The 13,783-nt window shown below is 41.9% G+C and overlaps 1 protein-coding gene across 1 annotated transcript in view; it reads right to left on the reverse strand.

The window, feature by feature from the left end:
- PPM1E (protein phosphatase, Mg2+/Mn2+ dependent 1E) overlaps positions 1 to 6,884 on the reverse strand; it is a 247,924-nt gene extending 241,040 nt beyond the window's left edge. Inside the window, exon 1 of the mRNA XM_044001847.1 lies at positions 6,358 to 6,884. Coding sequence (XP_043857782.1) covers positions 6,358 to 6,842 — 485 coding nt within the window. The 5' untranslated portion in view covers positions 6,843 to 6,884. The remainder of the gene's footprint in view (positions 1 to 6,357) is intronic.
- Between the last annotated feature and the right edge of the window lie 6,899 nt (positions 6,885 to 13,783).

Raw genomic sequence — 13,783 nt, forward strand, 5'->3', positions numbered from 1 at the left:
ATCTTTGAAACCTTACCACTAGCATAGAGCCTTTCATACATTAGGCCTTTAATGTTTGCTGACTTTTTTTTTTTGTTGTTGGCCAGCATGTTTTATTGTATTTTAAAGACTTAAATGTAAGAGTGAGCATATTAAAAAGACAAACGTCCAAATATCCTCTTTCCCATACAGTGGGAACAGGGACATATGGTGGTAGAATGAGTGCATAACCCACAAGACATTTGGGTCACTCCTAGAGAGGAGAAGAGGGAGTTTGTTGACTTAACTGATTGATTGATTTGTCGAGTTAATTGAAATGACTTGCTGTCCCTAAGCCTCAGTTTCATCATTTGTAAAATGAGAGATTTGAGCTGCATAATCTTTGCTTCTTTCCAGTTCTGATGTTTTATGAGTTTGTGAGTGCTTTTCTTCCTTCCTTACTCCCATCTCAAGTTCTAGCAGGGAGAACAAACATGTGAGTGATCTTAGTGCCAGTCTGAAAAATCAGACTACTTTGCATTGAAGATAAAAATCCAAACAATATTAATTCAGTTTGTTATTATTTTGCTTTTTTGTTTTTTTTAGTGAGGCAATTAGGGTTAAGTGACTTGCCCTGGGTCACACAGCTAGTAAGTGTTAAGTTTCTGAGGCTGGATTTGAACTCAGGAACTCCTGACTCCAGGGCCAGTGCTCTAGCCACTGCGCCACCTAGCTGCCCAGTTTGTTATTATTTTGATAGATAAAATAACACATAACTCTTGATTGCAGTGCTGGTACTTCTGAATAGAATTTTTAAATGAAGTTCTGTGTGGTAGAAATTAAAGGTCTTTTTCTAAGCATGGAATTTTAGATGAATGTGTTTGGTCAAAATGCCCTCATTCTGTGCTCTATTCAACAGTGTGTATGTATGTTTATATGTATATATAGATATAGATATGGAATCTCCATTTCTGAGGCACTATTAGCATATTTAGATGCAGTAGGGAATAGTGACTTGGGTGGGTGGGGGAAAGTCAGGCTTAGGGTGAGATCTGTGTTCAAGTGCTGCCTCTGACACAGACTGTGTGAACAAGGACAAGTCAGCTGACCTCTCAATGTTCTAAAAAATCTTTAAGATTCTAAGGTTCTGGGGCAGCTAGGTGGTGCAGTGGATAAAGCACAGGACCTGGATTCAGAAGGACCTGTGTTCAAATACGGCCTCAGACACTTAACACTTACTAACTGTGTGACCCTGGGCAATTCACTTAACCCCCATTGGCCCACCAAAAAAAAAAAGATTCTAAGGTTCATACAGTAGCAGATCTAAACTTGTGGAGGGGATTTCCACCCTAGGAATTCTTCACACTAAAGAAATCAGAAGTATGGAGATATATATTGAAAAATAGAAAGATCTCGGGAAAATAGAAGGAACAATATATGTGAAATGGAGACATAATATAGTAATTTTTTTCAACTATTATTGAGTCGGTAATAAAGTCATACCTTAAATCCAGTTTCTTTCAAAATATAATTCAATATACCTTAAGTATTTATTTCAATAAGCAATAATTAATATTTTCATGCCATTTTTGTGTGTGCACCTCCTCCTTGAAGCAGACCATCTGGAACTGCTTAAGGCTGCCAGGCTGTTGGGATTTCTCTGTTTCCCTCTTGGGAAGTCCAACCCAAACTAAATGAATAACTGAAGAGCAACCTGTGTGAAAATGTGACAAATAGTACTAAAAAAGATTTGAGAACATTGACTTTTCTAGGTTAAAACTGAGTGAAATATTTCCCAAGCATAGTAAAAGGAAATCAGGTGCACAGTACTGAACAATGTAACCTATAAATGTGTAACCTCATGTTCATGTCTACTGTAGTATAATACGCTACATCACCAGTTAGAAATCCCTTTTCTCAAATCATTATAAATTTAGACACACATCACTTCCACTTTTCAAAAGGGATAATTTGTTTTTACTAACTTCAGGAATAGGAACAATATAAACTATGTAAGGTATAGGAGAAAGAAATGACAAACTACTCCAGTATCTTTGCAAGAAAAACCTATGGACAATATGTATGGTCCATGGGGTCACAAAGAGTGGGACACGACTACAGCAACAACATGATATAGGAGAGGCAGCACAGCAAAGTAGATAGAGAGTAAGGAAGAGCTGGGTTCAAGTTCTACCTCTGACACATACTGGCTATGTGACACTGGAAAATCACTTACCTTTCTTAATGCTTTATTCTATCCTCTAAGACCATAAGTTGCAGAAAAGGTACCCGTTTGCATTGATAGAGGGAGTTTTCATTTCTGGGAGTTTTCTGTACCAATAAAATCACAGGTCCAGTCCCTATCTCCTAATATATGTTATGTTCTTAAAATGTTTAATTCTTTAGGTGGACATTTGAGTACATGTTCAATTACAGAGAAAAATACAGTACAAAATATTTCAGTACAAAAGCATGTAGAACTTTCAAATCACTGGAATAGTTTATGATATGGAGGATAAGAGTCTAATAACTATGTTTTTAGCAAAATACTTCAAAGTAGATGACACTTCAGAACATGTATTTCACTAAGCTTACCAATGGCTCTTGAAACAATTTGAGCTGAACATGTCACAGATTAAGTAAACAAAAAAGCCTTATTAAAATTTTAAAAATAGTCTAAAATCAAAGTCCCATTCTACTCCCCAAGGAATTTTTTTCCCAGGAAATTGATTTTTCTTTCAAAATGTTTTCTTCTCAGTCAGTTTTAAGGAATCTCTAGGCAATATATCAGTTTCCAATTTTGAACCCTGAGGCTAACCTCACAAAATTATTCCTAGATACTACCTTAAACTTTTTTTTAAGTTGCTAATTATGACTCAATGGAATTTAATTTTGTCCAGCTGAACAATGATCTTCATCTTAATAGCTGACTATGTAACTGCTTATCTCAAGTGGGGGGGGGGTTAAGCTTAAAAGCCAGCATGATAAAGAGTTTACATGTAATATTTACTGTTCCTTTCCCAAATTTATCTTGGACAAATCAGTGAAATGGGGTGGAGGATTGGGGACTGAAGGTGGGAGATGTACAATAAACTCCTATCAAAAACATTTCAGAAAGGGGAAAGATTTGTAGTTGTTGCTTTTTGCAAGGAGTTTCCAGCCTATTTATAAAGCCGGTACTAAATATTTTGAGAATGTTAACATGCCAGATGAGGGAAACAATTATTTATATTGTAGCTGCTCTGTTAGGATTAACAACCTTCACCCTTCTTAGAATGGGTAGAAAATATTAACACACATGTAACTTCACATAAATATTTTAACATTGACAAGTATCGTTAGTCTGTTTTTAAGATGTGTTTGATATGTCCAAAAGCAACAGAGCAGATAGATTTTTGAGAACAATCTGAAAGAATTCCTTATAATAAGTGACCTCTACCTAATTCTAGTATCTCATATTTTTCTCCCTGCTTTATTTCAAAGTCTCTTTTATGATATTTAGAAAACCAGAATTTCCAAATGTTTCAGAGAGAAATTTGAAATAGGAATTTCAGCTAGTCTCAAGAAACAAATATTGAAGCTATTTGCACATCATTTCCTTTTTCATTAAGGAATCTGGATGTATTGATTCTCATTTATGAATCTTTATTTTCATTTGCAACTACCAAAATAAAAAATCTAAGATGTATAAAGCATAAGAAAAATATCTATCAATTTTTAAGTTGTTTAAAGATATACAAAGATGTACCTCATACCAATCAAATCAGCCATTTTATTGTACTGCCAAATAAAAATAGAACATTACCTCTTGCACATTTACTAGAAAAATAGCATGACAATATGAAGCCCTCTTTTCAAGAAAAATTATGATTGTTGAAATTAATTTTCATGGTAGCTTTTTCTTCAAACTAAAAATTTCATTACCAGGTAGGGTATCAATCTGTTTTTTGAATAGCTTTTCTAGTTGAAATGCTTAATGCATTTTGACTCCACACACTGAAATTACCACTCATTTCCATCTGAAAAATCTGTATTCACTTATTACCTACTTTTTCTTAAGAAGAAATAATTTATAAAATGACAATATTCTGTGGCAATAAAATTAGCTTGGACTAATGGCATTTTTTTTTTGGCCTGTAGTATTTTGAATGTGTCCCTTTCCTTAATATGTCAGTAAGTGTACTTGCAAGGAGAATTAACTGCCAGAACTCAGAGAAGACCCTGACTGTGAGACACCAAGGTGGAATGCATTCCTTAAATTCTCTCAGTTTAGTAGACATTTCCATCTTAAAAGCAAGTCTTCAGTAGCTTTGCAGAGACAGTTTTACAGAAAGTCAATGAAGCCCAGAAAGGGTGAAATGTTAACAGTTAGCTATCTTGAAACTTATTTTTTTCCCTCTTAAGAATCCTTTATTTTGACACTAAGAGTGACTCTAAGCAAGTATGTGCCGATATGTGTACGTGTGTGTATGTAAATAGAATTTTCAATTTTCTGACCCTTCTTATTCTGCCCTTTGGGAAGCCCCAGAGACAAAGTTCAATTTCATTACAGTAGGTTCTTCAGTAGTATACTTTTTTTGGAACTAGAGTAACACCTTTCATTATAATTATCGACTAAAGAGCAAAAGCTCCCAGGTTTACAAATGTTTTCACAAGTTCATTTATCTCCTCCTGTGGCATCAATTGAAAACATCCATTTTTAACGAAAATCCATTGTAACACATTTCTATATGAAGCCCAGTAAAAAGTGAACTCAAAAGTGGAATGCCAGACAATGCATTGGTAACTGATCTTTAGATTTCTGAATTGTAATGCAGCACTTAAACCCTAGCAGTTTCTCCACCCCTTATCCTCTATTTCCAATGGAAAGTGCTTGAGTGTGCCAGGATGTCTTCAATTTAACATTACCAGTTAACAAACAAACCTTAATTTTCTGTTTTAGTCAATCACAAGACTATTTCCCATTATCACCTCCAAAATCAGCCCCTAACCTTGTCTTTCAATTTGGAATTGACTTCTTTTTCTTTTTCTTCTTTTTTTTAAATAAACAACTTCCTTCTCATCTCATTTTTTTTATCTCATGTTTTAAATTAAATTATTAGTAATTCTGAAGTTAGAGGGGCAGCTTGGAGTAGAGGCTAGAAAACAGGTCATGGTCTCAGAAAAACCTGGGTTCAAATTGATCTTTGACATATATTGGTTATGACCTGGGCTACAGTGTGAGTACTCTAGGTAACTCTAATGGCAAAGCAGTTGCTGATCTGCATAGATGTAGAGGATTTCCTCACCCAGAATACTAAAATCACCAAGCCTGACCAAAATCAAAAGCCCTCTTTGAATTTGCCCTCTTTGGTTGAGATTCCCCCACTGTATGAAGTCTTCTAAAAGGCTTTCTCATTTTTTTCCACACTAATCACCACCACCTCGAGAGGAAATCCAGTCTCCGGGCATTCTTGTGCTCTTTAGAAGCCATTCTCATCTTTGTTACTGTTGCCATTACACAGGAGACATCTCTCAGCCCCTCGAAGGAGATAACAGTCACCACTCTCCCACAGCTGTATAGCTGGGAGTGGGGTGAGGGAAGTGGGGTGAGAAGGGAACCCAGGAGACTTGGAAGCTCAGGTCAGGAAGGAGGGAAGAACTGGGGTGCAAGGGCAAGCATAGGATGGAGACAGTGAGAGTGGGCGATGAGGGAAGGAGGAATGGGGGAGCAAGGGAAAGAGACGCGGGGGAGGGGGCAAGGATAGGATGGAGACTTAGAGAGCAGGCCAGGTAAGGAAGAGGGGCAAGCATAGGATAGAGATGAGAACAGCTGGCCAGGGAGGAAGGAGGTACCTCGGAGCGGAGGGTATAGAGTATATAGGACGGAGATTTGGACAGCAGGCTGGGGATGGGGGGAGGAGGTACCCAGGAATGGGGTCTAGCATAGAATGGAGATGGGGACAGCCAACAAGGAAGGAAGGAGGTACCCAGAAGCAGGAGGAAAGCACAGAATAAAGCTAGCCAAGGAGGAAGAAGATACCTTAGAGCTGAGAGCAATAGAATGGAGACTTGGAGAGCGGGCCAGGAAGGACTGGGGTAGCCTAGAGCAGGGGGCGAGCGTGGGATGGAGACTTGGAGAGCCGCCGGCCAAGGAGGAAGAGGAAAGAGGGAGCAGAGAGAAAGCAACGAGAGAAAGCAAAAGAGGGGCTGCAGGTGGACCATGCAAGAAGGGGCAGCTGAGGTCACGGGGGTGGGTCGGGGAGAAAAAGTGAGGGAGAGATGGGGAGGCCGGGACCGAGCGGGGGGGCGCGGAGGCTGCGGCTGGGTGGGCGGGTGCGGGACTTAGCGCCCCCCCCCACTCTTCTCCCTCCCCCTCCCTCACTACCCCCAACCCAGAGGCCGTCCCGGTGACTTAACTATTTGTAGAGCTGCTGCAGGCACAGGTCCAGGCTCTCGCCCTCCACCTCCTCCGGGGTGATGCGCTCCGAGAGCGGCCGCGGCAGCGGGGGCAGGGGCGGCGGCGGCTGCTGCTGCTGCGGCGGGGGCGGGGGCCCGGACTGTTGCCCCGGCCCCGGGCCCGCCTCGTCGGCCACCCCCTCCTCTGTGCCCTCCCCGTCCCCGTCCTCGTCCTCGTCCTCGGCGGCCACCGCCTCCTCTTCCTCCTCTTCCTCCCCGGGCTCTGGCTCCCGCTCCGCTACCGCTACCGCCTCGTCCTCCACCTCCTCCCGAGTCCCCTCGGCCGTCGCTACCGCCGGCTCAGGCTCGGGCTCGGGCTCGGACTCCGGCTCGGGCTCGGGCTCGGGTTCGGGCTCGCCGCCGCCGCACGGTCCGCGGAACTCGCCCAGGAAGAGCTCGAGGAAGCGCCGGTAAGTTTTCTCCTCGGGGCTGCAGCCGGCCATCATCGCTGCTCATGCCCCGGCGCGCGCCGGGCGGGAGGGGGGAGGGCGGGAGAGCCCGGGGAGGGGTGGGGAGGGGGGGCTGCCCTCGAGCCTCTTCTCGGTTCCCCCAAGGGCGGTGAGCGACCGCACCGGCACGAGCGATCAGCACTAGGGTTGCCTGGAGAGGGCTCCCGCAGGCGTGCGCGCCGCCGAGCACGGACGTGCGCGACCCGGGGGCGGGGGCAGAGGCAGAGCGCGTCCCCCTCCCCTCCCTTTCCCCTCCCCTCCTCCCCCCTCCCTTTCCTCCGCTCCCGGGAGAGAAAGTTGGTTCAGAACGCGCGCCCCCGGCTACGACCGAGACCATCCCCATCAAGCAGCGGCCCTCCCTCCAGCCCCCGGGAGAGCTGGGCCCACGCCGCCTTGGAGACCGTCGCCATGGCAACCTGCTTTAATTAAGAATCCCAGGGTCCCTCCCGCCGGGTCCGCAGAGTCGTCAGGACCCAACACACTCCTGTCCCTCCTCCCCCCCCCCCCCCGAGGATTCCCAGAGGATGGCAGCATCCTCCCCACCCTTCTTGACTGAGCGGATGGGGGTGGGCGCAGGCGACCCAGATCCGGCTCTTAATCAGCACGGACGCTGAGCTGGGAAGATACCCTCTATACCTCAGTTTCCTCGTCTGTAGAATGGAGTTAAATCGGGACAGGTCTTCCACCCGCTTGTCATTTTATAACGGGAAGGAAACTGTTCTTTTTAAGAGAATTGTTAGAGGCTTGTTGAACATGCACTAAAGGTGTTAAATCAAAGCACACGCGTGTTATAGATCATTCCACAATTGCTCTTTTTTCCCTCCCCCCCTCCCCCCCTCCCCCCTTAGACTGGAACTCGGAAGAGCTGTATCTACTCAAACTACACACAAACCATTGGTATGCAATAGATCAAACCTTGTCAGGCAAAGAAAAAAAAAACTGCACTGTTCTACGCGTGGATGGGTGTTGAGCTCGGCAAAATACAACGCCTTCCTGCTTCCAGCTGACCCTATGTGGTAGCTCAAAGCTGGGGCCTTTGGGGATTGGAAGAACCCCTGGCCCATTCTAACTGGCCTTGTGTGCCTAATTCAGGGTTGAAGGATTCTTCTGTTTTGAGATGAGGAAGAAATCCCTTCATTGGCTACTGATCAGGAAAAGCCATGACTCAGTGGACCTTTAAAAAGGGAAGGACTATTCTTGTCTCTCTTCTTTTTTCATGTAGCAGCAGATTGTGTCAGGACTGTTACAAGAGGCTTTCCCTGAGGCTTAGGGGGAAAAGCAGTTTATCCTATCCCCATCCTGGTTGCCTTTTGGCAGTAAGCACATGACAGCTAAAGCCCATGTCTTGCTAATATTTCTGATCCTGGACTTGGGGCTGCCCCTTCTGTGTTTGTTCTTTCCTGCTCTTAGATGAATTAATAATTGATCCTGAGATGGATGTGTCCAGGCTTAGAGTTCACTCTGTAAGTTTGATGGGTTCATCAGTCCTCCTTTTTTCAGAGCTGACTTGTGGCAAGGGCAGGAGTCTTGGGCAGCTACTCCACTACTCTGAGTAGATGAGCACCAAGATGAACCCAAGCCCTAACCTAGCTTGTCAGAAGACATACCAGGAAAAGAGAATGGGAGGTCTGACAGTGAAGACTGAAGGTGAAATGTAAAATGCCTACTGAGGTGTCCCACAAAATGCCTAAGGTTTAGATGAGGTTCCAATATCAGCCACCAGGGAGAGAATACTAGAAGTTGTTATTGCCACTCTTAAGTTTGTTTTTGTCCAATGTGCACTTCTGAGTGTTCTGTGCTTACCATTGTTTTTGTGTATAAGAATTATATACCTGTTCCATATTTGACTCCTATTGTATACTAGATACCTTTCTACTTCCCCCACCCCCTTTCTGAGTGTCAAGACAGAGTCAAAAGCTAAGTTTTAAATAAATCATCTGAATGATGCTGAGGTGGGAGTATGGAAAACTGAAAAGTGTTTCAGTAGAGTTCAGAATTCCTTTCACTTGATTGAACTTCCAGGTAGGGGTGTGTGTGTGTGTGTGTGTGTGTGTGTGTGTGTAATCCATTGATAGGGTTCCCTTAGTGGAGAAGGAGTAGAAGATTGCCTTAGCCTCTCCAGGCCAGTATGGCTTTTTATTGTTAGGTGTGTGACAGACACATAATCTGTAACATTATTCTGCTTTGCTTTCCTTCTGGTTTCTAAATATGTGACAACACAATCACTAAGATATAGATCCACTGCAGCATATAGCTGAACAATGAGGTAACATCTTATTCCTCCTCTACCCTGAGAAACACATCCTCACAAACTATCCATACAGCCAATTCCATTGGCTGCTGCCTGGCCTTAGGTCTGTTAATTAATTGGATTTGAAGTCTGAGGTAACTTTTCCAGTCAGTGGCAAGAGAAATACTCCTCCTGCCAGCTGTTGTCATATAATATCCTAAATCCCTGTCCTGATACTATTATTTCCAGATCAAGTGGTTTTGGCCCTAATGTACAATATTATGGCATCGTGTAAAATAAAGATTTCCATTCATAGTCCTAGCCTAAGGAGATTAAATAATACCTGACAGGAAATGTTGAGTACTGTACATGAATCCCTCACATTTATTTTGGTCCCAAAGGTAAAACCCAATAAATAAGACGGCTGCCAGACAGCCTAAATGTATTTATATATGTTTTCTATAAAACACCAACAGTGTAGAGCAACTTCACTGTTTGATGCCAAGAAAGTCTTTAAACTCCTCAGCTCTCTTTGTTATTCAACCCACCTGTTCGTTTCTGTTTCAGAATACCTTCTGTAAAGACTAAAGAAAGTTTTTGCAGAAAGCATAAATGACCACAATATTTAGCTCCCCTGTGACTGGTTAATGTCTCTCAGATTTTCTTTCACACTTTGACATTTAAAAAATTCAAGATTGCATAGCTGTCAAGTATAACAAAATCAAGCTACCACTCCCTGCTTCTCAACTGAGTTACTCTGTCTAGATCACATTTATTTGTGACATTAATTTATGACTCAACTAGCGTATCAAAGAGAAGTGATATATGTTGGGAAAACATTATTACTAACAGTGATAGAAAGTGAAAAAAGCTCACACCTACATGTTACAATGTTAATGGTACCATAAATGAGAGAAGTGCTTGCTTTTACTGAGGGAGATATACAATACTCTTAAATAGTAATCCCTTCAGGGAGGATCAATAAGGATTCCATGGAGTCCACTTAAAATAGAGCAGCTTTACCATTATTGGCTGTTAATAGTAGTGTTGGGATCATGGAGTCCCTGTGCAGAAAACTTCACTACTGTAAGAAAATGTCTCACTTCTTTTATATTGTGTTGCTTCACATCCCCAGATACTTCATTTTTTTAACCCTTTAAGCCTTCATGTTTCCTTTATCTTTTTCTTCATTTGCTTTAACATTTCCAGGATCTCTAATTTCATCTGTGTGAATACTTCATCTACCATTTCAAATTCCAGTACCCTGTAAAACTTAGCTGTTGGCTTTGAGAAGTTGCTGTGGCCAAAAATTAATCACTCTGTGGCAAACCTGTGATGGACTCTAAATTTTAGCTGTTGTTTCTTATATTTGAAAGGCAGAGTAGGAACTGAAGTTAGAGAAATATAATTACAGGTGGGTTTTTGCCCCACTCAAGTGTGGTGATCCTGAATGCTGTGTAAACATCTTAAACTCAATATATCCAAAACAGAATGTATTATCATTTCCCCCTTCACTCCCTCCCCCAACTCAATCCAACCCCACTGATCTTCCTAATTTTCCTATTTCTATTGAGGGCACCACATTCCTTCCAAACACTACATTTTGCAACCTAGATATCATCCTTGACACCACTCTCTCTTACTCCCCTCCCACCCTATATCCAATTACTTGTCAATTCTATCTCCACATCTCTTGCATCTATTCCCTTGTCTCCACCCACACAGATGCCATCTTAGTTCAGGTCTTCATCACCTCTTGCCTAGACTATTACAGCAGACTCCAATTTGGTCTTCCTGCCTCTAGTCTCTTTCCCCTCCAATTCATTCTCTATACAACTGCCAAACTGATAGACCTAAAACACAGTCCTGACCATGTCACTTCCCCTTTCAAAAAGTTCCACTTGTTCCCTATTGATTCTGGGATAAAATGCAAACTTCTGTCTCTGATGTTTAAAACCTATCATAATTTAGCTCCAACCAGTCTTTTCAGATTGATTTCATATTACTTCCCCTCATGCACTTTCACATTCCATCCAGACAGGCCTACCTGCTGTTCCCCATGCATGATGTTCCATCTTCCAATTCCATGCATGGAATACATTCTCTCTTCAATTCCATTTATTTTTCTATGTACATATTGTTTTCCCCCAGTATAATTTAAGCTCCTTAATGGCAAAGATTATTTGTTTTTTCTTTGTAACCCCAGTACCTAGCACATAGCAGATGTTTAGTAGATTCTTTCTGAATGAAAGAACTGTAGCTCTTGACTGTTATGCCAATGAAATGCAAATAAATATTGTCAGGTTCTACCAAACACCTGGAAATTCTCTGTATGCAGACTCTCAATGAACCCTTTGTCTATCCTTTAGGTACCAGCCTACCTGTGCTAGGAGATCCTATCACAAGAAGCCTGACTATTAGGTGTTGAACCTTTTGAGCCAAGAGAATTCATTGTTGGAAAAAGTGCCAACATACACAAAATCATGTCTTTTCTAAAATGCTGAAATAAACTCTAAAGAATTAGAGGATAAAAGTAATTTGTTCACCCATTTACTTTGAGATCTTTGAAGAAAAGACACTCAATACAACAATACCTAGTTTTTCTAAAGAGGGGATTTTTAGCTTCAGGAACACTTGAGTGAAAGATTGATGATTGGTTGAAAGGTTGCTATTGGTGTGATAGAAAAATGCTGACTTTGGAGACAGAGGACTTGGACTTAAGTCTCAGCTGTGCAGCTCATTACTTATGTGACCTTGGGAAATTTCACCTCTCTGGGTTTTAGGTTCTTCATGTGTAAAATGAAGGGATTGAGTTGGATTCTCTGGAAAAGCCCTTCCACCTTTAAATTCCATGTACTTCAGATAATAATGATATGAATATTTTTAAGATTAAAAGTAATTATGAGGGCAGCTAGGTGGCACAATGGATAGAGCAAGGGCCCTGGAGTCAGGAGTACCTGAGTTCAAATCCGGCCTCAGACACTTAACACTTACTAGCTGTGTGACTCTGGGCAAGTCACTTAACCCCAATTGCCCTGTCAAAAAAGTAATTATGTGTAACTTCTATAATGTTCCCATGTGATGTGATTATCACTACAAAGTACTGTGGCCAAATTTGGACAGGGTTCCATCAGTAGAACAATGGGCTTCTCCCACAAACTTGCCAAGCCCACAGAGCTGGCTGTGACCACTTTCTACACTAGTCAAAGGTTGTAAGCAGAAGAAATAAATAAAAACTAGAGTGGAAATTTTCACCTGAACCTTCATTTTAGGTAGCTTATTTGCCAAAGACAAAAAAGAAGAGAAGAAAAAACTTTGTTTGGGTTCCTCTGTTCCCTATCTCTTCAAGGAAAACAAAAACAAACAACACTACAGAAATATTTAGGAACTTTTTTTTTCAAGTATGGATGGTGGCTTATAGGTTTTCATAACTTGTCCTCAACTAGAAACATCAACCTGGGAATACAAAGCTGGGCAATATTCTTCTTCTTCTTCTTCTTCTTTTTTTTTGGTGAGGCAATTGGGGTTAAGTGACTTGCCCAGGGTCACACAGTGAGTAAGTGTTAAATGTCTGAGGCTGGATTTGAACTCAGGTCCTCCTGAATCCAGAGCCGGTGCTCTATCCACTGTACCACCTAGCTGCCCCGCAATATTCTTTATATTGTAATGAATGTTCATTTTGTTCAGTAAACTTAGTAACTTGCTAAAGAAAATCTAATTCCATGAAAGACTAAGTTCTATGATGAGTTTATTAAAGTACAAGTTGCCTTCTACCCATCTCCATCCCTAATGCTGGTTTTAATATTAAACTCTGATACAATGTGTAACAGTGACCATCCCATGTACCCTCATTGCTCCTGGGGCTGCTTGAATCCATAGGTTAATTGCTATTAAAAATAGTAATGTAGCCTTCCCTGTTTTACAGGCACGAGAATTCTCAGATTGCTCAGGACTATATGCTTTGGAGAGAAACTTAAGGGGGCTATATATAAGTAATAGGGATTGGTTCACAGAGAGTTCTAGAGGAAAGGTTATAGAAAAAGAAAGTAGTGAAAAGAGTGTTGGACCTGAAGTTAGAATTTGGGCTTGAATCCCAGCCCTTTTGTTTACTAACTGTATGACCCTAGTTAAGTCCTTCTCTATGAGAGTTGGCAAACCACAGCATATAGAGGTATAGAGTTCAAGAAGAGAGATTCATTCTTCATCTTGAAAGAGAAGTGAGATGGCATCAGTATCCCTGATTTGTTTCCTAGGCAGTTCTTATAACCAGAAAATCTATGAGAACCACTGATTATGGAAGTCCTGCCATGGGAAGGTGTGACTTTTTTGGTGGGGACTGAATCTGTGTTCAGTGAGACATCTCCCGCTTAGAGACTTTCTCCCTTTCCTACAACTCTTAGCCAATAAGGAAGGGCATTGATTAACTGCCCTCTCTTTCTTCCACCTAAGCAGAAAGGGCTTTCCTGCTTTCTGAAGACAGAAAATCACTAGCTGCCTTATTTCAATGGTCTGTGCTGATCAATTCCTCTCTCCATTGAATGTTTGGTTTACACCCTTCTTTCTATTCTAATTCACCTGATCCCCCAAACTAATTTAGTGTGCTGGCTACCTCATTTGAATATGAATTCCTTAAAGGTGGGGATGGTATATTTACCTTTCTTTGTATATGTCCAGCTCTTAGCACAATGCCTGGCACATGGTATGTGCT

The sequence above is a fragment of the Dromiciops gliroides genome, chromosome 4 (genome assembly GCF_019393635.1).
Source record: "Dromiciops gliroides isolate mDroGli1 chromosome 4, mDroGli1.pri, whole genome shotgun sequence".
NCBI classification, from domain to species: Eukaryota; Metazoa; Chordata; class Mammalia; order Microbiotheria; family Microbiotheriidae; genus Dromiciops; species Dromiciops gliroides.